Raw genomic sequence first — 25,331 nt, forward strand, 5'->3', positions numbered from 1 at the left:
GCTGGGAGGAGAGAGCAGCCAGATCCCACCTGGAGGCGGGACAGACCTAGATGTGCTGTGCTGAGGGAGGCCAGGCCTGAGGCCCTAAGAGTTTCCTATGCTGGGTTCAGATGCTCAATAAACCCTCCTGTGTTACACTGGTTGAGAGTCGCTCCGGTCTAGAGATCAGGGCATAGGCGCCGACTCCGTGGGTGCTCCAGGGCTGGAGTGGGTGCTCTGCACCCACCGGCAGCCAAGATCCCCGCCCTGCCCCACCTCACCTCCACCTCTGCCTCCTCCCCTGAGCGTGCCACGTCCCCACTCCTCAGCGTCCCTCCAAGCTCTTGCCGCCGCCAAACAGCTGTAGCAAGCTCCGGGAGGGAGCGGGAACGCGGCGCACTCAGGGGAGGAGGCGGGGAAGAGGTGGTGCCGGGGTGGGGATTTGGGGAAGGGGTTGGAATGGGGGCGGGAGGGGGTGAGGCAGGGGTGGAGTCAAGGTGGGGCCGGGGACAGAGAGGGGTAGAGCACCCACCAGTGCCAGTAGAAGTCTGCACCTGTGGATCAGGGTTTCATTATTCCCTCTGGGCATGGAGGCCCTGGGGGTCCAGCGCGAGTGGACTCCCTGCGGGAGCCCATGGGGAGAGACAGGTGTGCTAAGGCTCAGAGGTACAGTAGGCAGAGTGGCCTACGACTTAACCCGCAAGAGCGAGCGGACCCCCGAGAAGGGCTGTCGCTCTGAGGGGAGTTCCTCCCAGGGTCCGTGAGGAGCCGGGAGAGAATCATAGAATCATAGAAGTCCAGGACAACACGACGCAGATCGGACCCTCGTGGCATAGAGGGTTGGGGGGACTCAGCCCAGATCTCCCCATATCACAATCGCAGCCCCTAGAGTCCAAGCCAAGAAGGGACCATTCGATCATCTCATCTGACCCCCCTGCGTCACACCAGTCCCCCCACCCCCGAATTAATTCCTCGAGCCGACCTCTGAGAACAACATCCCATCTGGATTTACAAATTGTCAGTGATGGAGAATCCACCGCGCCCCATGGTAAATTGTCCCAAAGGTTAATTATGCTCACCATTAAGAAATGACGCCTTCGTTCCAGGCTGAATTTGTCCGGCTTCAACTCCCAGCCATTGGATGGTGTTAGACCTTCCTCAGCTTGGCTGGACAGCCCATTGTCAAATATTTGTTCCCCAGCGTTTATACACTGGGATCAAGTCACCCTTTAATACCCTCTTTGTCAAATAGATGGAGGTCTTGGAGCTCTTCCAACACATCTCTCCACCATTCAGTGCACCTCTGCTGAGTGCCATCGCCCTGGGGACAGAGTGATGGCTGCCTGGGCATTTACTGTAACTCGGGATTTCCTGGTTTCCAGAAGGTTGGATTTTGCTGGACTCGACACTCTGGAAGGACAAGAGCTATCAACGGGCAACCAAAACCCGGTGATAACCAAGTTTTTTGTCCCCCTACCGTTAAGTTTCATCCTTGGATCTATTCCTGATACCCGGAGATAACCTGGTGACAAGGCGGCGTGGTTGCTTCGGTGACTGAAATATTAATCCTGCAAAAATGGAAAAGTCGATTGCCACTGAATAGTGATGCCCGGCTCAGCAGGATGGCCGCTCTCGCAGCTAACGAGCGACCGGTGTTGTGCAGAAAGGGTAGCCCCGTGACATCTGAAGCAATTTGGGCTGACTTTTCTACGATTCACATCGGTGTTTGGCCGTTTGGTGGACATACAGTGGAACAGCTTGAAGAGGAGAGATTGCAGGACCCCCGCCTCATGTCAGGTGGTTGTATGTCCCTGCAGTTCCAGCCCTCAGCTGAGAAGCGGGTGATGCAAGTTCAAATCCCCTTTCCACCTTCGGCAGAGGGGTGAATGAACCCGGGGAGGATCCTGGCCACTGGACTAGTGGATCTAAGGGATGCCACTACTGCCACCAGCTCCTCCTCTCTGGTGTGTGGAGCCAGTTCTGAGCGCACCTCCTGGATTGAGCCTGGCAGGCAAGATCCTGGCTCTTGCTGGGATGCAGGCATCTGGGGGCAGAAACTTGAGTATCAAGGGAACTTTTATGGCACAAATGTCGAGGCTGAATGACTTTAGCTGCCCAGAGGGCTTGGCAGAAGCCAGAAGGGGGGGGGGGGCGTTTGTGAATACCAGCGGTGCCTAAATCTGTGTGGCTGGGGCCTGAAGTAGCCAGGAATCTAGCCCTAGGCCTGTATGTATTTTGTTGCAGGGCTGTTATTTCCCCCTTTGTGGCCCCGTGCAGTTTAGCCACCATGTGGGACACTGCAAGGCTGTTTCCTTTAGGAGGAGAACTCGATGATGCAAGGCAGGTCTCTCTGCAGTGCAAAGACCGTGCACCCCCTCAGCATCCTGCTTCTTGGAGAGCAGCAGGGACAAACAGCAGCAGCCCGTTTCCATGCTCAGAAATCCCCTCGCCTGCCTTTCTGGTGGGCTCTGTGCCCAAGAAGCTCTCTCTCCCTGCTTCCTCCCAGGGTCCTACCCACCGCTGCTGCTCCCACCTTCCCTCCTTGCCCCTGGGTTTGCAACCAGGCAATCCCGTCCACCTACATGGCTCAGCTCTGAGCTGCAGGGTCTATGAGATGGGTGCTGTAGCAGGACAGCTACGGCAGAGCGTAAACACAGGTTACGGGGCGGGAGGGGGGCTGTTCTGTGGCTGTAGGACCTCCGCCTCCCCAAGCAATGGTAGCTTCCATCAGCCTAGCTACCGCTACACTGGGGGTAGGTTGGCATAGCGACAGTGCTCAGTCCCTAGCCCCCACTGCTCTAACTCACTAGGCCCCACCCCCCACAGCTGGGGATAGAACCCAGGCATCCTGGCTCCCAGCCCTCCCCCTCACTCTAACCTACTAGCCCCCACTCCCCTCACAGAGATTAAGCTAGAACCCAGGAGTCCTGGCTCCCAGTCCCCCCCGCCAGCTCTAACCCACTAGACCCCACTCCCCTCCCAGAACTGTGGATAGAACCCAGGCATCCGGGCTCCCAGCTCCCCCAGCTCTAACTCACTAGACTCCAATCCCTTCCCAAAGCCTGGAATAGAACCCAGGATTCCTGACAACCAGTTTTAACTACTGGACCCCACTCAAATTTCTATGGAACCCAGGAATCCTGACTTCCAGTCGCAACCCCACCCTGCTCTAAGTGGTACACCCTACTCCCCACTCCGCAGAACCCAGGAGTCCTGCCACTGCCCACCCCCACTCCTCTAACCACTTCACCCCACTTCTTCCAGGGGCGGAAAAGAGACCCAAGAGTCCTACCCTTGATCCAAATGCCCTTAGTAGGCCAGGAAGAGGACCCAGGAGTCCTGCTGCCCCATCCATTGCGTGACCTGCTTCCCCATGTTGCCCCCCAAGATTTAAAGGAGATGTGGTTTCATGAATCCCTGTGGTTGTTTCTCAGCAGGAAGGCTGGCAAATTTCTCAACATGCTCGTGTGTCGAAATTGTGTCACTGGTGAGTGGGGGCAGTGCTGGCGAAGGGACTAGGAACTTATGGAACGAAGCAAACGAAGAATGCAGGGATTTTAAAGTTTCAGTATTACATCTGCGCATGTACCAGAGCCCTTCTATAAGGGGAAGAGAGAGACAGACATTGGCAAATCTTTTCTGCTTCACTGAACTATCCGTCTGCTCCACCCCCGGCAAACGTTAGTCAGCCTGAACCCCTAAGGAGTTTTGGTAAGTCACAGCGGGTCTGTTGGTGCTCTAACTGTCAGACCCTTCTTCCATCCTCAGAGCAGGAATAGAACCCAGGTGTCCTGGCTCCTAGCCCCACTTCTCTAACCACTAGGTCCCAGTCCCCTCCTGGATCCAGGACTAGAATCAAAGTGGGCAAGCTGTCTTCTGCTGTGGTAGGGAGCAGCCTGCTTTGTCTCTCTCTTGTTTTGGGGTCTTGTGTGTAATTTTGCTGGATTCATAGAATATCAGGGTTGGAAGGGACCTCAGGAGGTCATCTAGTCAACCCCCTGCTCAAAGCAGGACCAATCCCCAGACAGATTTTTGCCCCAGATCCCTAAATGGCCCCCCTCAAGGATTGAGCTCACAACCCTGGGTTTAGCAGGCCAATGCTCAAACCACTGAGCTATCCCTCCCCCTTACTTATCCCTTACTTCTCAGAAAGAAAGTCGTTTTACACTGCAACTTTCCAGAAGGAGTATTTGATATTTGTCTGTGACTTCTCTGTGTGGGTGCCAACAACATACCAGCCACTAAGGGGTCAGAGAGGCACAGCTACCCCAGAACTGTGGCAAATGGCTCTGTGGTTTCACTCACACTGTTAACTGGTTTATGCATGTGCAAGTTCCCTTCTGGTCTCATTTCAGCCCGTCTGTGATAAATCCTCCAACTGGAGATTTGGCTGCATCCGAGACCCGAGCGCCGATCTACTGCTTCTCCAACACCATGGAGGCTTCTCTTGCCATCTGCATCCTCGCTGCTCTCCTGGCTACGGGTGAGTGGGGTCTGTTCCTATGGGGCTGATTTCCTAACTTCTCCAAAGTGCCAACCGCTCAGAGCCGCCTGCCGGGTGAAACTGTTAGTTAACGTAACCGAAAAGCAGCCACAGAATAACGGGGGCTGAGCTGGGGGCGTCTGAGTGACAACGTCCCAGGAGGAGAGGGCTGGAAGTCACAAAGTCCCTGTGACAGCGAGTGAAACAATTGTGGAAATGGGAGGAAATATTTACAGTTTAAATCACTAGAACTGAGTCATGACTGGGCACGTTTCAGAGCTGGCCAGAGGCCAAGGGCATTTCGACCGGGGATTGTCTGTTGTGTGACAGGCAGCGGGTCTGAATTTCAGCAGCAGGAGCTCAAGGCTATTTGAAGGGCATTTATATGTGATCCCCAGCCAGTGTCGGGGGAGCACAGCTGGACTGGAGTCTGTGGGGCCAGGGCCCAGCCGGTGTCAGGGGGGCGCAGCTGGACTGGAGTCAGTGGGGCCAGGGCCCAGCCGGTGTCAGGGGGCCCCAGCTGGACTGGAGTCAGGGGGGCCAGGGCCCAGCCGGTGTCAGGGGGGCCCAGCTGGACTGGAGTCTGTGGGGCCAGGGCCCAGCCGGTGTCAGGGGGGCGCAGCTGGACTGGAGTCAGTGGGGCCAGAGCCCAGCCGGTGTCAGGGGGGCCCAGCTGGACTGGAGTCTGTGGGGCCAGGGCCCAGCCGGTGTCAGGGGGGCGCAGCTGGACTGGAGTCAGTGGGGCCAGGGCCCAGCCAGTGTCAGGGGGGCCCAGCTGCACTGGAGTCATGTTCTCTCTCCGTCTCCAGGGGCCGGTCTGCGGTGTGAGGTTTGCGATGGATCAGGAACCACCTGCACGGGCGATCTAGATACCTGCCGAAATAGGGAAGACTCTTGTGGCATCACTCTGACAGAAGACACAGCAGGTAGGTGAGATGGACCCTACTCAACATGGGTCAGTGAAGATGGTGGGGATCCAGGATGCCTGGGTCCTCTCCTCGTCCCAGCTCTGGGAAGGGCGTGGGGTGGGTGGGTCTGAGCAGCGGGTAAGGAGCCAGGACGCCTGGGTTCTATGCCACACCCTGTGGCTAGCTCCCCAACGGGGCCTTTGGCTTAGCACTGCGATGCCGAACCCCCAGGTGACTCGCCAGCCAGTGGGACGGGGCCGGGCTCCCCGTTGGGTGCATGGGGAGAGGGAGGTGTCTGAGGATGGGATCCACAAAAGCCAGCCAATAGGAAATGCTGAGGAGAGTGGTGTGGCCTAAGCCCCGCCCCTCACCCTAAGTTCGGCCCTGAGTCCCGGCGGCACGGAGGTGCCCAGCTCTGCTTGGGGTCCACAGCCGGGAACCCCTCACCAGGAGTCCAGCTTCTGGAGCAGGTCAGCCCTTCCTTGACTATGACGGCAGTGGAAGAGGGGCTGCCAGGAGACCCCAGCGGTTGGGCGCTCAGCTGGGCCATGGGGGAGCCAAGTGGGAACCGAATTTGGCCGGGGTCTTCAGCCCAGATCTCTCCCCTCCTACGGTGGTGCCCGACCCCTTGGCCTCCGAGTGGGTCTCTCAGTCTCCCTTTTTGAAGTTGCCCCAGATTGTATGAAATAGTTAAACATTCTCTGGACCCTGATTCCCCCACATCCATGGGGAGCATCCGACCCCCCAGGCTCTTGGGTATATGGGAGGCAACCCCCCTCCATCTTCTGCCCTGGCTGGGCTTTGTGCAGGGCCCGATCCATTGGTTGTGCTCTGAGGGCGTCCCCAGGATCAGGCCCCGCAGGTGATATCGTCAGGGGAAGGCCTAGTCTGTGAATCCCGCCGTGGCTCAGGGGTGAGCGGGATGCATGGTGTTGGGGTTTGGGTGGCCCTGCACATACCCACTGGTAGAAACTTTGGCAACAAAAGGACTTTATGGGCAGGAGATTCGGGGCCCCCAGGATTAGGCATCGGCTGAGTAGGCAGTTGGAGGATCTAAATGCTGGATTTTGCTCCTGAAATCGCTTTCTCTAGCCCTGCGGGACGTGGGGTGAGTCACTTGCCTCACTGTGTGCCTCAGTTTCCCGATGGGTAGAGGAAGGCTAATGGCACAGGCCCGTTGTTGTGAAGAGGGCATCGATGGGGTGAGAGTGGAATGGGAATAAATCTCAGACTTCTCCTCCTGTGCAGCGGGAAGGAAGACCCAGAACGTTCTCAAGAGCTGTTTGTCACCCAGCCAATGTAAAGCTGGAGCCATCTCTATGAATTTTGGGACGGCAAAGGCCAGAAGGATGAGCATCACCTGCTGCCAGACAGACAGCTGCACACCGGACTCTGTTAAAGGTACATCTCCGCAGCTCCTCCCTCATCCCCTGCACCTCCTGCTGCCTGGATCCTGCCCCACATTAACTTCCTGAGACTGGTCCTCCCACCCTGCAGGGGGCGCCCCATTGAATAACATTGAGCCCCTGGCTGGGTGGAGTTTAGTGGGTGGGGCTCTAGGCTGCCCCCAGGTGTGAACCCAGCTGACCCCACCCTGCTGCAAACCTCTCCCCGGCCCCTGCTGCCCCCGGCATCCCCAGAGCTACAGCTCCGCCTGCAGGGGGCACCCAGGGCTGAGCTGTGCAGCCCCCAGCTGCTCTCCCTGCCCCGACGCCGCCTGGGGCTCGTCCCCCGAGCTGACTGCGTTTGCTCCACTTCTCCCCAGTGCCCCCAGCTGACACCGAACCCAACGGCCGGCGCTGCCGTGGCTGCTACGCTATGTCCACTGATCACTGCCATGAACAGACCATAGCGTGTACTGGAGCCGAGACCCAATGTTTGGACGTCGCCGGGCCCCTAAAATCTGGTAACTTCCGTTCATTTATTCTGGGGGTATTTTTCCTCTGCTGTTTCCCCCCTCCCCCCCCCCGCGTAGAGAAGAAGTGAGACGCTGGGTGGAGGCCACTAGGGAAAGGTATCGGCTGCAGATCAGGACACCTGGGATCTGTTCCCAGCGCTGGCCTCCGGTGTGACCTTGCGCCAGTGTCTCCCCCTCCCTGTTCCTCTGGTTCTCCTCCATCCGTTGCCTGTCTATAGTTCAGTCTCTAAGCTCTTCATGGTAGGGTCTGATATAGTATTGGGAGCCCCTGTCATGCCTGGACTGCGCAGACCCCCAGGAAAGAAAAGGGACCCAGGCTGTGCTGGGCTCTAAAAACCCATAGGGAGATATACTCTGTGCCCCAAAGAGCCTGCAATCTCTGTAGGCATAGTGGGGATCATTCTCCCCATTTAACAGATGGGGAAACAGAGGCACTGAGGAGTGCCGTGACTTGCCCAAGGTCACACCGGGAGGCTGTGGCAGGGCTCGGAACTGAGCCTAGTTTTGCAAAGTCCCATCATGGTGCCTTAACTCACTATGAAGCCACCCTTCTTAGAGATCCCACTCCTGCCACCAACAGGGAGCTGCTGCTTTGTTAGATGAACTGTGGGGATAAAACAGGCATGAGCCAATCCAGGTGTTGTTGGTGGGACCTAGGTCGGGACTGCAAGTGACTTGTTCATGGACACACTGTGAGTCTGTGTCACATTAAAGGAGCAGGGGGAGGCCATCCAGGGCCAGACATGCTGGGGAGAGCAGAGGAGATGGGGAGATGGAGGCTGTGGGGGGGGGCTTAGTGGGGGTCACAGGGGCAGAGTTGAGGAAGGGGGGGCTGTTATTTCTTAGTCCAGTCAAGGAATGGAGCTGCGCCCCTCACCCCGATCGCCTCCTTCCTCCTCCCCCCCCCCATACAGGTGGAAATACCACTGAGATCATCATGAAGGGCTGCGTCACCGTGTCCGTGTGCTCCCAGATAAATGCAGGTTCTGGGACCTTCCTGGGGATCCGTGGAGATCTACCCAAGCACACATGCAGAGCAGCTACCAGCGCAGCCGGCACAGCTCTGGGACCAGCCGGGCTCCTTCTTCCCGCCCTCACTGGGCTCCTCCTGCTGAAATTTCTCTCCTGATTCCCCACCCCATGCAATGGCCCTGCCACATTCAATAACACCCCGGCTGCCTGTGTCTGCCCCTCTCTGCAGCCGCTCTCCCCTCTCAGGCGCTCTGGGCAGCGGCCGGATTCGCTTCCCCTTTATATTGTTCCACTTAATAAAACAAACTGGAGACCAAAGTCTTTGGAAATTTTAAATTGATTTTGTGGGGGGGAATTTCAATTGTAGTGGGCGGGGCCATCAAGAAGCCAAATTAGTCTGAGAGTGGCCTCTAGTGGTGAAATGAGGCAGCACAGGCCAGGAGCTACAATCCCCGGGGGGACCACAGGCTCAGTCCGGGTCCAGCAGACACAGTAAAGAACTTTCCTTTATAGTCATCACAGCCAAGCCCAGCCTCTCCTGCCCTCGGCAGCGCCCCCTACAGCAGGTCCACCTGAATTACAGGCCACTTTGGAAACTGTTGGCCAAACCTGCGAGGGAGATTGTGTGGCCCAGCTGGAAACAGAAGCCTGTTCTCAAAAGCCCTGACCCAACACGCAAGCACATGCTTAGCTTTAAGCACATGGAGGCTAAATCACGTGCTTAACAGTAAGCACCACGCTTCAGCGTCTCACTGAATCGGGACCTATGATAGCGGGACCCACCTGTTGGCTCTGAACATTGGCATCCCTGCAGAATTCGAGGCATTTCTCAGGGATAAAGAGAAGGATTTGATCATCCCCACAGGGTCCCTCGAAGCAACAGAGGGGGGTGAATGGAGAGAAGTGAGGACACTTCAGGGATGGGTAGGGAAGCAAATCAAATACAGTTGATTAATAACAGCCCTGAATGCGTTTGAGGACGGTTCTCAGGTCCCCCCCCCCCCTCAGTTTTTTAACCTTTCCTCACAGGTCGGGTTTTCTAAGCCTTTAATCATTTCTGTTGCTCTCCTCGGGACTCTCTCCAGTTTGTCTCCATCTCTCCTAAAGCGCGGTGCCCAGAACTGGACCCAGTTCTCCAGCTGGGGCCTCCCCAGGGCCGAGCAGAGCAGGACAATGACCTTCCGTGTCTCATGTACGACACACCCATTACTACACCCCAGAATGAGATTAGCCTTTTTTTTTTGCAACTGCATCATGTTGTTGGCTCATGTTCAATTTGTGATCCACTATCACCCCCAGATCCTTGTCAGCGGTACGACCCCCTAGCCAGTGATGCCCCATTTTGTAGGTGTGCATTTAATTTTTTTGTGTTCCTGAGTGTCGTACTTTGCACTTGTCTTGATTGAGTTCCATCTTGTTGAATTCAGACCAATTCTCCAATTTGTCAAGGGCGTTTTGAATGCTAATCCTGCCCTCCAAAGTGCTTGCAACCCCTCCCAGCTGGGTGTCATCTGCAAAGCACACTCTCCGCTCCATTACCCAAGTCATTCATGAAAATATTGGATCGCACCAGATCCAGGACTGACCCCAGAACCCCACTAGAGACACTCTGCAAGTCTGACAGTGTACCGTTGATAACTACTCTTTGAGGAGGGTTTTTGACCAGTTGTGCACCTACCTAATATAGTAATGTCACCTCATCCTCATTTGCCTGTTTGCTTGTGAGGATGTCATGTGGGACTGTGTCAAAAGCCTCCTTCAAATCAAGATTTCTCATGTCTGCTGCTTCCCCCCGTCCACTAGGCCAGTTGCTCTGTCAAAGTAGGTTGGTTTGACCTGATTTGTTCTTGATAAATCCACGCTGGCTGTTCCTTATAATTTCCCCCCTGACTGAAAAATGGAAAAAGAGAGGGAAGGGGAACGTCAGTTTTCAGTTTTCCTTGTGGCTGAAACTGAAAATATTTTCTAAACTCGTGTACGATACAGACCCTGTCCGTCCTGCTCCAAGTCCCCCGGTGTTAGTAACATCCAGTGTTTCCACTCCTAATTCAGTTCCACCCACAGCAGCTTCCAATATACCGTTGGGGGCCTTCCTATGGATTTTTCCATATACCATCATTTTAACCAGGCTGCCCAGCCCTTATGAAGAGTCTGTACATCTGGGATGCCTTGAGGTGCAACCTTGGATACCTTTAACCTGGTGAGGTCCAAGTCAGTTTGTTTTAGAGATCGTATTGGTGTTACAATAACTTGTTCCCTATAATCCAGTTTTACCACACGTGGTCCATTCGATGGGTGTCTTCTTGGGGTTTTTTTTTATATCCGATTCAGTTGCAAGTACCTTCAAGTTTAATTGTACCCACATGCTTAGCCATGTATATTTACCTAACTGGGTAGGGACAGTATGAAGAAGTGGTCAGACACTGATCTTGTAAGTGAACTTTAGGCTACTTCTTAATATATTTACTGCCCTGGGTTTCTTTGATTCACTCTGGGGGTTCCATTTTTCCTATATCCCTAGTATCCACTTGCCAAAGTTCATGGGTACAATTCCCTAATACTCTAAGTACTCCCAGATGTGAACCAATCTTACATTCATTGAATTCCATGAGTACCCTGACGTTAGTGTCTCCTCCTGGCCGCCAAGCAAATTCAATAACCTTCAGTATTTCCCATTGGGGTTGTATTGGGGCAGTTGTACCTTCAGTGCAGGGGCAGCAGGTTTGTATAAGTTTTGGTGGTGCCCAGAATGGGTCCAAGTCCCACCCCGACCCCCACACCTGCCTAAGGCTCTGGGATGGAGTTTGGGTGCTGGGTTCAGGCTCCGGGCTGGGACAGGGGGTTAGGTTGCAGGAGGGGGTTTGGAGTGCTGGGTGTGGGGTCTGGGAGGGGGTTTGGGTGCAGGAGAGGGTTTGGGGTGCAGGCTTGGTGCCTATGGTACCGCCGCGTTTTTCATGGCTGTGAATTTGGTAGGGCCCTACATATCGGGTAATGTCCAGGTACCAGGAATAAATCCAAGAATAAAACGTAAGCGGGCATGGGGTGGGGGGAACTTGGTTAATGCTGGGTTAAGGCTGCCTGGTGATAGGTCCTGCCCTTGCAAAGCATCGAGTTCGGCAAAACACAAACGTCTGTAATACAGGAAATAGCGCGTTAAGGCAAAGGCTCCCGCAGCACCACTCTGCCCTCTCCCAGCGATGCTCCACAACGCCCTGGGGACACCTTCTCGCCTGCTGCCTTTTCACGGCAATGGACAGGGGCTCCCCGTATTGCCCCTACGTCCCTACACTCAGCTTCTGCCCTGACGTGTGGAAAATGTCACAGCCGCTTCGTACTCTTTTCCGGCCCCTTCACATATAGATTCAGGAACCCACCTAACCCTCTACCTGCCAACTCCCCTGGGCCCTGCTGCAGACCCCACCCTGCTCTAAGGGGAGCATGGTACAACCCACTCTGCAGAACCCAGGAGTCCTGCCACTCCCCCCCACATACACTCCTCTAACCATTTCACCCCACTGCTCCCAGGGGCGGGAATGAGACCCAGAAGGCCTGCCCTTAACCCACATGCCCTTAGCAAGGCAGAAATAGAACCCAGGAATCTGAGTCCTGCCCCCCCCCCGTCCATTGTGTGACCCGCTTCCCCACATTGCCCCCCGCCGCCCTCCCATGATTTAAAGGGGAGGCGGTTTCCCTCATCCCTGTGATTGTTTCTCAGCAGGAAGGGTGGTGAATTTCTCAACGTGCTCATGTGTCCAAATTGTGTCACCGTTGGGTGGGGGCAGGGCTGGCGAGGGGACTAGGAACTTATGGACTCAACCAAACAAAAGTGCATTACATCAGTGCACGTAGCAGAGCCCTTCTATAAGAGGAGAGAGACAGACATTGGCAAATCTTTTCTGCTTCACTGAACTATCCGTCTGCTCCACCCCTGGCAAACGCTACTCAGCCTGAACCCCTAAGGAGTTTTGGTAAGTCACATCCCTCTGGTCTGTTGGTGCTCTAACCGCTAGACTCCCCTCCCCTCCCAGAGCAGGAATAGAACCCCGGAGTCCTGGCCCCAGCCTTCCTGGTCCAACCACGAGAACCCACTCCCCTCCCAGAGCCAGCGATAGAACCGAGGAGTCCTGGCTCCAGGCCCCACTTCTCTAACCACTAGGTCCCAGTCCCCTCCTAGAGCCAGGAGTAGAATCAAGGTGGGCGAGCCGTCTCTTCCTGCCGTAGGGAGCAGCCTGCTTTGTCACCCTCTGTTTAGAGAGCCACCGGCTTTGTCTCTTTCTGTTGTATAAAGCAGCCTGCTTCGCCTCTATCTTGATTTGGGTTCTTGTGTGTAATTCTATTGGATTCTCAGAAAGAAAGGCATTTTACACTGCAACCTTCCAGCAGGAGTATTTGATATTTGTCTGTGACTTCTCTGTGTGGGTACCATGAACATACCAGCCATGAAGGGGTCAGAGGCGCGGCTACCCCAGAACTGTGGCAAATGGCTCTGTGGTTCCACCCACTCTATCAACTGGCTCATACATGTGCAAGTTCCCTTCTTATCTCATTTCAGCCCATCTGTGACAAATCCCCCAACTGGAGATTTGGCTGCATCACAGACCCCAGCGCCGATCTACTGCTTCTCCAACACCATGGAGGCTTCTCTTGCCGTCTGCATCCTCGCTGCTCTCCTGGCTACGGGTGAGTGGGGTCTGTTCCTACAGGGGCTGATTTCCTAACTTCTCCAACGTACGAACAGCTCAGAGCTGCCTGCCGGGTGAAACTGTTAACGCACGTAACCGAAAAGCAGCCACAGAATAACGGGGGCTGAGCTGGGGGCGTCAGAGTGACAATGTCCGAGGAGGAGAGGGCTGGAAGTCACAAAGTCCCTGTGACAGCGAGTGAAACAATTGTGGAAATGGGAGGAAATATTTACAGTTTAAATCACTAGAACTGAGTCATGACTGGGCACGTTTCAGAGCTGGCCAGAGGCCAAGGGCATTTCGACCGGGGATTGTCTGTTGTGTGACAGGCAGCGGGTCTGAACTTCAGTAGCAGGAGCTCAAGGGAATCTGAAGGGCGGGTCAATGTGATCCTCAGCCAGTGTCAATGGGGCCAGGGCCCAGCTGGTGTCAATGGGGCACAGCTGCACTGGAGTCAGTGGGGCCAGGGCCCAGCCAGAGTCAGGGGGGTGGAGCTGAACTGGAGTCAGTGGGGCCAGGGCCCAGTCGGTGTCAGGGGGGCCCAGCTGCACTGGAGTCAGTGGGGCAGGGCCCAGTCGGTGTCAGGGGGGCCCAGCTGCACTGGAGTCGATGGCAGGTGTCAATTGGCCCTTGCTGAGAGCGACACCGGCTCACACCCGCTGGGGATCTCTCTGGGGTTTGTGAGGTGGGAAAACCCACCGGGGAACTAAAATCTGCAGCAAACCTGGGGAGATGCAGCCCCCGAGCAGTGTGAAATGTCTGTAGCCAGCGGGGACCAGGGACCTAACTGGGGCAGCGCGGTGGATGAGGGACGCCAGGGCGCTGTACCCGGAGCTTCCCTACAGAGCCCAGGGGAAGGTGAGGGAGGGACAAATCCAGGTGGCTCATGTTCTCTCTCCGTCCCCAGGGGCCTGTCTGCAGTGTGAGGTTTGCAGAGGCCAAGGAATCAGATGCACAGGCAACCGACAGACCTGCGGTGCTGGGCAGGACTTTTGTGGCATCACTTGGCTAGAATCCACATTGGATAGGTGAGAGGGACCCCACTAGGGTTACCATATTTCCACAATCAAAAAAGAGGGCACTGGGGGGGGGGAAGCCCCACTCTAGCCCCGCCCCACCCCCATCCACTCCCTCCCACTTCCCACCCCCTGACTGCCCCCCTCAGAACCCCCAACCCCCCCCCGCTTCTTGTCCCCTGACTGCCGCCTCCTGAGAACCCCCAAAACTAACTGCCCCCCCTAGGACCGTCCCCCCACCTGCCTAAGGCTCTGGGAGGGGGATTGGGTGGGGGGAGGAGGTCTGGGGTGCAGGTCCTGGGCTGGGGATTAGGGTGCAGGAGGGGTGCAGGGTGCAGGCTCCGGGCTGGGGCAGGGGGTGGGTGTGCAGGAGGGGGTGAGGGATGCAGGCTCTGGGATGGAGTTTGGGGGTGGGAGGCAGTGCAAAGGGTGGGGGTGCAGGCTTTGGGAGAGAGTTTGAGGGCAGGAGGGGGTGTGTGGGAAGGGGTAGGGGGTTTGGGAGGGAGTTTGGGGATAGGAGGGGTGCAGGGGTGAGGGCTGTGGGTCTGAGGATGAGGGGTTCATGATGCAGGAGGGGGCTCAGGGCTGGGGCAGAGGATTAGGGTGCAGGGGGATGAGGGTTGGGGCTGAGGATGAGGGGTTCATGATGCAGGAGGGGGCTCAGGGCTGGGGCAGAGGATTAGGGTGCGGGGTGATGAGGGCTGGGGATGAGGGGTTCATGATGCAGGAGGGGGCTCAGGGCTGGGGCAGAGGATTAGGGTGCAGGGGGATGAGGGTTGGGGCTCAGGATGAGGGGTTCACAATGCAGGAGCGGGCTCAGAGCTGGGGCAGAGGATTAGGGTGCAGGGGGATGAGGGCTGGGGCTGAGGGGTTTGGGGCGTTGGAGAGGCTCAGGGCTAGGGTGGAAGGGCAGGGTAAGGGCAGCCTGCTTTGCCATTAGTGGATGGGGGGCACTAGGACCCTGGGGCAGCAGACAGCAGTTGCTGCTGGGAGGGCATAGGAATGTGCTACTCCGGCAGCACAAGCAGGCACGGGAGAGGGGGGGGGACGCGCAGAGGGGGCGTGGCAGGTGGAGGCCGGGGTCCCATCCAACCCTCCCCCTGTTCCCTGACTGCCCCCCGGGACTCCCCTTACCGTGCCCACGCCGGTCAGATGCTGGCTCCTCCAGGTGGAGGCAAAACACGCCTCCCCCGCAGAGTGAGCAGGGGAGGGGCTCTGGCTGCTGGAGGCCAATGGGAGCGACTCAATCAGGCCCAGCCGCCCAATCAGCCGCGCCGCACTCTGCATGGAAGGGAGGGGAGGTGGGAAAATCCCGGACCTTTTAACCTTGTTACCAATTCCTCCCGGACGGCTATTTAAAGACGAAAAAGCCGGACATGTCCTGGGAAATACGGATGGATGGTAACCCTAGACCCCACCCAACCTGGGCCAGGGAACAGGCTGGGGAGCCAGGACGCCTGGGTTCTCTCCTCGTCCCAGCTCTGGGAAGGGCGTGGGGTGGGTGGGTCTGAGCAGCGGGTAAGGAGCCAGGACGCCTGGGTTCTCTCCTCGTCCCAGCTCTGGGAAGGGCGTGGGGTGGGTGGGTCTGAGCAGCGGGTAAGGAGCCAGGACGCCTGGGTTCTATTGCAGACCCTGTGGCTAGCTCCCCAATGGGGCCTTCTGCTCAGCATTGCGATGCCGAACCCCCAGGCGACTCGCCAGCCAGTGGGTCGGGGCCCGGCTCCCTGTACGGTGTATGGGGAGAAGGAGGCACCTGAGGATGGGATCTGCCAGAGCCAGCATGCAGAGCAGACAACTGCCTAAACCAGCCAATAGGAAATGCTGAGGAAAGGGGTGTGGCTTAAGCCCCGCCCCTCGCCCGGAGTTAAGCCCCTAAGTCTGGGCTGAATGGAGGCGCCCAGCTCTGCTTGGAATCCACAGCTGGGAACCCCTCGCCGGGAATCCGGGGTCTGGACCGGGTCAGCCTTGCGAATGACGGCTGTGGAGGAGGGGCTGCCAGGAGACCCCAGCAGCTAGGGGCTCAGCTGGACCCTGAGGGAGACAAGTTCAAATCCCCACTCGGCCTGAATCGGGTTGAGGTCTTCAGCCCAGATCTCTCTCCTCCTACGGTCGTGCCTGGCCCCCTGGCTCCCGGGTGGGTGTCTCAGGAGATTCAGGGAGACCAAAGTCTTTGGAAATTTTTAATTGCTTTTGTGGGAGGAAATTTCAACTCTAGTGGGTGGGGCCGTCAAGAAGTCGATTAGTCTTAGAGTGGCCTCTAGTGGTGAAATGTGGCAGCACAGGCCAGGAGCTACAGTCCCTGGGGCTGAAGCTGAAGCCTGAGCAATTTAGCTTTGCGGTGCCCGCTGTGGCAATTGCCCGGCTTGCTACCCCTTAATGCCAGGCCTGGCTTTTATATGCAGAAAAACAGTTGTGGTGGCACAGCTGGGCTGTGGAGTTTTTCTAGCATGTTGGGGGTGGGGGGCTGAGAATGAAAAAGGTTGAGAATCCCTGTCCTATACGACATACCCATTACTACACCCCAGAATGGGGTTAGCCTTTTTTGCAACTGTGTCACATGGTTGGCTCCTGTTCAATTTGTGATCCACGATCACCCCCAGATCCTTGTCAGCGGTACGACCCCCTAGCCAGTGATGCCCCATTGGGTAGGGGTGCATCTGATTTTTTTGCCTTCCTGAGTGTCGGACTTTGCACTTGTCTTGACTGAGTTTCATCTCGTTGACTGGAGACCAATCTGGCAAGGTCGTTTTGAATGCTCATCCCGCCCTCCAAAGTGGAAAACCTTGTGGCAGAAGTTGAGGACCCTTCACTCTAACAATGGGCCATTGAAGAAACTCCTCGGCCCCTGAGGAGCCACTGGCCAACCCCTGCGATTCAGCAAACCACGTGAAGCCATGTGATCTGCTCACGTGACCCTGGACTCCATCTTGTGCCGGTAACTTTCCACAAACAAGGGCTGTGACCTTCGTTTGGGCCAGTACATTTCTGTGCACAGGGTATAAAAAGGCACTTGAGACACCTGCATATTGTCTTGATTTCCCTACCATTTCTCCGGGCTGGCTTTCTAACACGGAAGCTCTTAACAAGGTCTGACGACCCCCAAGCTGTTTGGGTGAGTCCAGAGAGACCTCTGACCGCTAGCGATTTATCGCACCCTGCTGTGATCCCGATCTATGGACAGTGAAAATCACTGGTGGGTATTAAAAAAAACAAGGAGTCCAGTGGCACCTTAAAAACTAACAGATTTATTTGGGCATAAGCTTTCGTGAGTAGTGGGGTTTTTAACCCACAAAAGCTTATGCCCAAATAAATCTGTTAGTCTTTAAGGTGCCACCAGACTCCTTGTTGTTTTTGTGGATACAGACTAACACGGCTACCCCCTGATACTTGTGGGTATATGATCCACTAACCACTTATAACTCTATTCTATTATTTAAACCTTTACTTTCCTAGTTACTAAGGGCAGGTCCACACTGGGGCGGGGGATCGATCTAGGAAACGCAACTTCAGCTACGAGAATAGCGTAGCTGAAGTGGACGTTTCCTAGATCGAACTAAATTTACTTACTTCGGGTCCACGCGGCGCAGGCAAGCTCCCCCGTCGACAGCGCTTCCTCCTCTCGGCGAGCAGGAGTTCCGCAGTCGACGGGGGAGCGCTTCTGGGATCGATCTATCGCGTCCAGATGAGACGCGATAAATCGATCCCAGAAGATCGATCTCTACCCGCCGAATCAGGCGGGTAGTGTGGACCAGCCCTAAAAGGACTGCCAGCCGCATGCTTACTGGGTAAGATCTGACTCATATATTGACCTGGCTAAGTGGCTAATCCATTGGGAGCAGAAGGACGCTAATTCTGGGGAAACTGGTTTTCAGGAACAATTCACCATAAAGTCTAAAAAGTGTCCGGGTGGTGAGCCAAGGGCTGGACTGCCCACGGGGCCTGTGTTTGTGGCTTCTTTTGCGGTGATACACACGCTCATCTCTGTCACTGGCTCAGTAAACTCTAATGATAGAATCAGCAGCCATGTGGAGTGCGTCTGTCCTAGTTGTCAGCGGTGTGTCCTGAATGGGGTATTCTCAGCCTTGACCCACTGAGGGACAGGGTCAGGGGGATGTGACAGACAGGAAGAAAATCGTGCCATGCCATGGAAAAAAGTGACTAGAAAACTGCTATTTCCCCTGTCGCACAGTACGAAAACTGGGGGTCACCCAATGAAATGAACAGGCAGCAGGTTTCATACAAACAAGAGGCTGCACTTTTCCCCACACTGCACAATTAACCTGTGGAACTCACTGCCGGGGATGGGCAAAAGTATAGCAGGGTTTGGAAAAGAACTAGATCAGTTCCTGGAGGATAGGGCCATCCATGGCTATTGGCCAAAACGGTCAGAGACACAACGCCTTACTCTGGGTGTCCCTAAACCTCCAACTGCTACAAGCTGGGAGGGGAAGACAGGGGTGGGTCTCTCCCGAATTGCACTGTTCTGTGCACCGCCCGTGAAGTTCTGGGTGTGCCCCTGTCGGACACAGGGCCACCTGCACCATTCACCTGACCCGGTGCGGCCGCGCTTCTGTTCTTACCTGGCTTCTTGCCGACCCCACCCATGAGAATTAAAATGTCCTCATTGAAATAAACAGAGAAACAACAAATCCGGAGTTCGCTCTTCAGCGTGTTTTATTCAGTGCAACAATATAAAGGGGATGTGAGTCCACCCGGGAGCTGGGAAGCCCTGGAGGGGAGAGGGGCTAACGCGGGCTGCAGGAGGTATTTCAGTGTGATGTTACCGTTGCACCGGGTGGGGATTCAGGAGAGAAGGTTCAGCAGGAGGAGCCCAGCGAGGGCCGGGAGGAGGAGCCCAGCTGCTCCTGGTGCCCCGCCCGCCGCACCGGAGGGGTCTGTGCATTTGGCCATGGTTAGACTTGCACTGATCCCTGCGACGGTTCCCGAACCCACTTGTAGCTGGTCGCAGATGGACTGGGAAACACAGCCCTTCATGACCATCTGCACGGGGTTTCGACCTGCGGGGGCGGGAGGGAAGCAGTTGATTGTGGCAAGGAAGCAGCTTCGCTCCTCGAGCTGGACTAGGACACAACAGCTTCCCCCTCCTCAGGGACCCACCAAGCTCCCCCACAGCCTCCATCTCCCTGTCTGCTCTGCTCCCCCCAGCCTGTCTGGGCCTGGATGGCGTCCCCCTCCTCCTCTGTGGCAGACACACTGTGTGCCCTTGAGCACGTCACTTACAGCCCCCAACAGTATTCATAATGGATCAGGCCTGTATTAGCCCCACCACTCATCTACAAAGCAGCAGCTCAGCGCTGGTGGCAGCGCTGGGATCTCTAAGCAGGGTGGCTTTGTAGTGAGTAATGGCACCATGGTGTGACTCCACAAAACTAGGTTCAATTCCCTGCCACAGCCTTCCTGTGTGACATTGGGCAAGTCACGGCACTGCTCCCTGCCTCAGTTTCCCCAATCTTTAAAATGGGGAGAACGATCCTTCTTTTGCCTGTTCAGATTGCAGGCTCTTTGGCAGCAGGGACGGTTTCCTCAGAGGAGTCGTTAGTGTCTGGCATTAAAATAAGGTCGCGACCCACTTTCGAGTCCTGACCCACAGTTTGTAAACCCCTGACCTCGTGGAACCGACACAGCGTCTTGCTTCTGCCCTATGCACGGGGAAGAGGGGGGGGGCAAACAAAGGAAAAATAACCCCAGAATAAATGAACTGAAGTTACCACTTGTTATGGTTCCAGCAGCATCAAGACATCGGGTCTCGGATCCAGTACACACTATGGTTTGTTCATTGCATTGACCAGCATTCAACATGTAGCAGGCTGGGCAGCGCTGGCCGTTCAGGGTGGTGTTAGCCGGGGGCACTGGAGAGAAGCGGAGCAAACGCAGTCAGCTCGGGGGACGAGCCCCAGGCGGCGGCGGGGCAGGGAGAGCAGCTTGCACAGCTCAGCCCTGGGTGCCCCCTGCAGGGGGAGCTGTAGCTCTGGGGACGCCGGGGGCAGCAGGGGCAGGGGAGAGGTTTGCAGCAGGGAGCCCTGGATTTCGCCCTGGGTGGGGTCAGCTGGGTTCACACCTGGTGGGAGCCTAAAGCCCCGCCCACTAAACTCCACCCACGCAGGGGCTCAGTGTTATTCCCTGGGGAGCCCCCTGCAGGGCAGGAGGCCCAGACCCAGGAAGGTAACGTTGGACAGGAGGTGCAGTGGATGGGGGAGGAGAGGCGGAGATGGTGAGAGGTACCTGTAACGGTGGTTGTTCTGCAGGCGTCTCCCACGCAGCAGGCGACGCCCGTCCTTGTTGTCATTCCCTGCCCAAAATTCATAGACAAGGGGCCGGCTCTACATTGGCTGGACGTCACACAGCCCTTGTGAATGCTCTGGGTGTTCATTCCCGCTGCACAGGAGGAGAAGACAGAGATATATTCCCCTGCCACTCCCACCCCATCAATGCCCTCTTCACAACGACACCCAGGTGCCATTAGCCTTCCTCTAGCCAGGAGGAAACTGAGGCACAGAGAGGGGAAGTGACTAATCCGAGGTCCCGCAGGGCTAGAGAAAGCCATTTCAGCTTTCTAAATCCTAAATCCAGCATTTACATCCCCCAGCTCCCCACTCAGCTGCCGCGTAACCCTGGGGGCCCCGAATCTTCGGCCCATAAAGCCCTTTCGTTGCCAAAGTTTCCACCAGTGGGTACATGCAGGGCCACTGAAATCCCAACGCCGTGCGTCCTGCTCGCCCCTGAGCCACGGTGGGATTTCCAAACTAGGCGTTCCCCCGTGCTGATATCACTTGCGGGGCCTCATCCAGGAGACGTCCTTGGAGCACGCCCACCGGATCGGGCCCTGCACAAAGCCCAGTCAGGGGAGGAGATGGGGGTGGGGTGGCCCCCCGGATACCCAGTGGGTTGGACACTCTCTGTGGACGTGGGTGATCAGGTTCCAGGGCATGTTTGAAATAGTTAAACAATATGGGGCGGCTTCAACAGGGGAACCAGAGACACACACACACACACACACACACACACCGGAAACCAGGGAGCCAGGCATGACCGTAGTAGGGGGAGGGATCTGGGCTGAAGTACCCGCCCCAGAGGAGGGACTAGAACCCAGGCATCCTGGCTCCCCAGCCCGCTCGCTGACCCAGGTTGGTTAGGCTCCATCTCACCTACCCAATGTAGTCACTGTCAGAGAGATGGCACAAGAGTCCCGCCCAGCTGGGCAGGTCTGCATGGTGCCCGTGCAGCTGGTTCCTTGGCCTTCGCACACCTCACACTGCAGGCAGGACCCTGGGGAAGAAGAGAGAACATGACACATCTAGATTTGTCCCTTCCCTTGAATTTAACTGACCCCAGCTTGGAACTGGCCCCATTGATACCAACGCAGCTATGGCCGACTGACCCCGGGTGGGGACCCTGCAGAAATGCCTTTTATATCGTCTTGAGCTCATGGAACTGAAATTCAGATCTGCCTTTCAGAGCAGAGACAATCCCCTGTCAGGAAGGCCCTTGGCCTCTGGCCAGCTCTGAAACTGCCCAGTCAGGATACATTTTAGTGATTTAAAGAGTAAATATTCCCTCCCATTGTTTCACTCGTTGTCATGGGGACTTTGTGACTTCCAGCCCTCTCCTCCTCGGACGCAGACACTCCCAGCTCAGCCCCCGTTATTCTGTGGCTGATGATCAGTTACATTAAATTAACAGTTTCACCCGGCAGGCGGCTCTGAGCGGTTGGTACGTTGGAGAAGTTAGGAAATCAGCCCCTGTAGGAACAGGGCCCCACTCACCGGTAGCCAGGAGAGCAGCGAGGATGCAGACGACAAGAGAAGCCTCCATGGTGATGGGGAAGCAGCAGATCGGCGCTGGGGTCTGTGATGCAGCCAAGTCTCCAGCCAGGGGATTGATCACTGATCGGCTGAAATGAAATCAGACGAAAGACTGCACGTGCGTGAGCTGGTCGACAGAGTGGGTGGAATCACAGAGCCGTTTGCCACAGCTCTGGAGTAACGGCACCTCTGACCCGCTTTGCAGCTGGTATGTTCGCAGCACCCACCCGGAGCAGTCAGAGACAAACCTCAAATACTCCTGCTGGAAGGTTGCAGCTTAAGGTGACTCTGTTTCTGGGGATCCAGAACAATCCTACACAGCAAGCACATACAAGAGAGAGACAAAGCAGGCTGCTCCCTATGATAGTGAGACAACTCAGCCTACCTTTTTCTAGGCTGGTTTCTTCCAGACTACTTCTGGTCCCATGCTTCCCCGTGGAGCCCCCAAGACTGGCAGCAGGACGAGGAAACTCCACTCCCTGCCCCCACTCTTAAAGCAATAGCTTTCCATTGCAATCAGTCCTCAATACACAACATCCAACTCCCTGCAAAGCAGCTCTCAGCCACGCACTACTTTTCACAGCGGAAGGACCCCGTATCCCTCCTCCAGAGCCCAATTCCTTTGTTTGCCCCTGTAATGGGGTCAGCACCCGCCTCTCGTGTGTGCCCCCTTTTCTCTGGGGGATAGTGCCTGCAAACACAGTTCTTACTGGGGGGGGGCACCCACCTCTCGTGGCTGGCCCCCTTTCTCTCGGTTAGGTGTGACCTGCTTTTCTTTTTTGGTCTTACATCAGGGTGGCAGCTGCCTCTTGCAAGCGGCCACTGGTTCTCTCGGCTGGTCTTCGGCAGCTCAGTCCTCCAGCCAAGCCGCACACGCGGTCCCCACTTCCGGGGTATACAGTCCCGAGTTCTTATCGCGGCCCTGGTATGGGGCTGTAGCTCAAAGGCTTCTCCTCCGCGGCACTGCCTTCTTCAACCACCCAGCCGGGGCCCATCTCAGTAATCTCCTCAGGTCTGGCCAGGTTCTGTGCTCAGTCTGCCTGCACTGACATTTTCATGGCCCTGCTGCTACTCCAGCCAGCCAGTCTTTGGCAGCCTTCCCTGGGCTTGGTTCTGCCTGGTGAGCTCTCTGCAATGAGCTGCCTGCAGTCCTGTGGCTTGGTTTGACTCAGCCAGGCACAAGGTCCTTCCTCTTCGAGCTCTAGGCAGGAACTAAACTTCTCTGCTCTGCTGCTTGTCTTATATAGGGACCTTCTGGCCCCGGATTGGCTGCTCCATCAGCCCCTCTGATTGGTCGCTCCTCTGCAGCCACTCTAGGCTGCCTGGAGAACTTCTCTCTGCTCTGTTCTGGGGCAGGGTGAGGCAAGGGCCACCAGGCCTCCAGCAGGGCACCTCCAGACTTAGTCCACCCTGCCACAGCCGCCCTATCCAGAGATCAGGGCCTGGGGCCCCCACAGCATCACCCCAAGTTCCCCAGGGGGAGGGGAAATCTACTGACCCCTCCCACCAAGGAGATGGGGTTTTGCTCCCCACACCACACAGCAGTGGTGCCTCCCCCACTTCCTCAGGGTCACTCATGTTGCCACAGACCATCAGGCAGACTGGGGGGGGAGACATTCCCCCTCCCTCCTGGCGGTAGCTGCCTCTGCCCTCTGCCCCCCACCTCTGTGCACTGCGCTTGGGAACTTCCCACCCTTGGAGGGTGTCATGGCATTGCCAGTGCTCTGCTGCTGCCTCAGTTTCCCCCATGTGTCAGGGCGCTCAGCTGCCCTCATGTTTGTTCTGCCCCAGGCTCCCTGGCAAGGGCGGGGTGTGTATGTGAAGGGGTGTGGTGGGGGCTAAAGGCAGGTTGCCCACAGGAGGGAGTTTAGGACCCACAAACCCAGAGGAGCGGGGAGAGTTAGGAGGTAGGAGAAGGCTCAGGGGGAAAGCAGCAAGGAATGGGATAGTGCCGAACTTGGCTGCTGACTACATGGTCCCTGAGCCGGGAGCTGGATTAGAGGGTGGGCCTGGGTCCCCCTCCCAGCTGCTGATGCTGAGCGCATTGGTCAAGAGGGAATTTGATACCCTGGAAGAGGGGGGACACCTACGGTGACCCGGCTGGAGGGCTGAGTCGTGAAGAGGAGGCTGCGGTTCCTGGAGAGAGAGACGCTGGAGGAGAATGTGATGCCTGGCAGAGCTAATCCCCAGGATGGCCAGCAGGAGGCACCACTAGCGGGGACTGAACCTTGTGACGGGGGGACAGAGCAGATCTCCCTGGTCCCGGCTGAAGGAGTCCAAGAATTGACCCGGGAGTAAATTTACCCCGTGCAGCAGCGGGCAGCTCTCTCACCCCACCCCATCCCTCAGGCTTAGGCAGCTGTTTGCACTCACTGGTGCTACCCCTTTGAGACAACCCCACCACACCCATCAGGTGCAAGCCGGCTCTTGCCTTCATTACAATGTTTGTGGTGGAGGAGTGGGGCTGGGAGCCAGGACTCCCACGTGCTATCCCTGCTTCTGGGAGGGGAGTGGTGACTCATGGATAGAGCAGGGGTGGGGCCTGGGAACCAGGACTCCTGGGTTCTAGCCCCAGCTCTGGAAAGGGAGCGGGGGCTTGTGGATAGAGCAGGAAGGGGAGGCTGGGAGCCAGGAGGCTGGCTGTGGGAGGAAGTGGGGTCTAGTGTGTTAGAGGAGGGCAGGGCTCCAAGCCAGGACTCCTGGGTTCTATCCCTGGCTCCGGCAAGGGAGTGATTTCTAGTGGTTAGAGAAGGGGGCTAGGAGCCAGGACTACTGGGTTCTCTCCCTGGCTCTGGGAGGGGAATGGGGTCTAGAGGTTAGAGGTGGGGAGGCTGGGAGCCATGACTCCTTGGTTCTATCCCCAGCTCTGGAAAGGGAGTGGGAGCTAGTGGATAGAGTGGGGAGGAGAGGCTGGGAGCCAGGACTCCTGGCTTCTATCACTGGCTACAACAGGGGAGTGGAGTCTAGTGGTTAGAGCCCCAACAGACCAGCGGGGTATCACTTACCAAAAGCTCCTTGGAGTAAAGTGTGTCTGGGGTGAAATCGGTGGCTAATTCTGCAGAGTGGAAAAGCTGTACCCGTCTCTCGCTCTGTCCTGTCTCTGTCTCTCTCTCTTTTTATAGAAGGGCTCAATGCTGTGCTGTGATGCAATATGAGAACTTAGATTTGCACACCTCTCCTGGGAGAGTCTATAAGATTCTATTCCCCTCGCTGGCCCTGCCCACCCTTTGGGCGTCTGTGCACACTGAGAAATCCTCCTCCCTTCCTGATGGAAAATCGAGTTAGAGGGATGAGTGAAACCAACTCCCCTTGGAAGGATTGGGATGGCAACATAGGGTAGCTGGTCACACCAGGGACAGGGTGGCAGGACTTCTGGAAGACACTCAGACACTACAGTGATAGACGTGGTATAAAAACCTATATAGACTAGAATAACGCCTTTTGCACAAATTGTACCATCTGGCACACACCTCTCAAGTCAACCGTTCGGCTTTGCCTTAGCCAAAGAAGAAGAGATCGACTGGAATAAGAATTACAAAATGCTGTATAG

At 56.5% G+C, this 25,331-nt stretch overlaps 2 protein-coding genes across 3 annotated transcripts; one reads left to right on the top strand and one right to left on the bottom strand.

Moving 5' to 3' along the window:
- The first annotated feature begins 3,600 nt into the window (after window positions 1-3,600).
- LOC135892676 (phospholipase A2 inhibitor and Ly6/PLAUR domain-containing protein-like) lies at window positions 3,601-8,567 on the top strand. The gene is made up of 6 exons (XM_065420469.1): window positions 3,601-3,690; window positions 4,335-4,462; window positions 5,272-5,388; window positions 6,619-6,771; window positions 7,136-7,276; window positions 8,203-8,567. Exons 2-6 carry the CDS (start codon window positions 4,414-4,416, stop codon window positions 8,415-8,417), a joined length of 675 nt encoding a protein of 224 aa, XP_065276541.1. The 5' UTR covers window positions 3,601-3,690; window positions 4,335-4,413; the 3' UTR covers window positions 8,418-8,567.
- A 10,066-nt stretch (window positions 8,568-18,633) lies between these two features.
- Window positions 18,634-24,866, bottom strand: LOC135892548 (phospholipase A2 inhibitor and Ly6/PLAUR domain-containing protein-like). 2 transcript variants are annotated; one of them, XM_065420349.1, is made up of 6 exons: window positions 24,787-24,866; window positions 21,743-21,870; window positions 21,129-21,245; window positions 20,202-20,354; window positions 19,688-19,828; window positions 18,634-18,976 (listed from the first exon to the last, which is right to left on the bottom strand). In XM_065420349.1, the coding sequence occupies exons 2-6, from the start codon at window positions 21,789-21,791 to the stop codon at window positions 18,762-18,764; spliced, it is 675 nt and encodes a 224-aa protein (XP_065276421.1). In that variant the 5' UTR covers window positions 21,792-21,870; window positions 24,787-24,866; the 3' UTR covers window positions 18,634-18,761. The 2 variants fall into 2 exon arrangements, with proteins under 2 accessions (XP_065276421.1, XP_065276420.1); XM_065420348.1 differs by having other exon boundaries at window positions 21,743-21,893.
- Between the last annotated feature and the right edge of the window lie 465 nt (window positions 24,867-25,331).

The sequence above is a fragment of the Emys orbicularis genome, chromosome 20, assembly GCF_028017835.1.
Source record: "Emys orbicularis isolate rEmyOrb1 chromosome 20, rEmyOrb1.hap1, whole genome shotgun sequence".
NCBI classification, from domain to species: Eukaryota; Metazoa; Chordata; order Testudines; family Emydidae; genus Emys; species Emys orbicularis.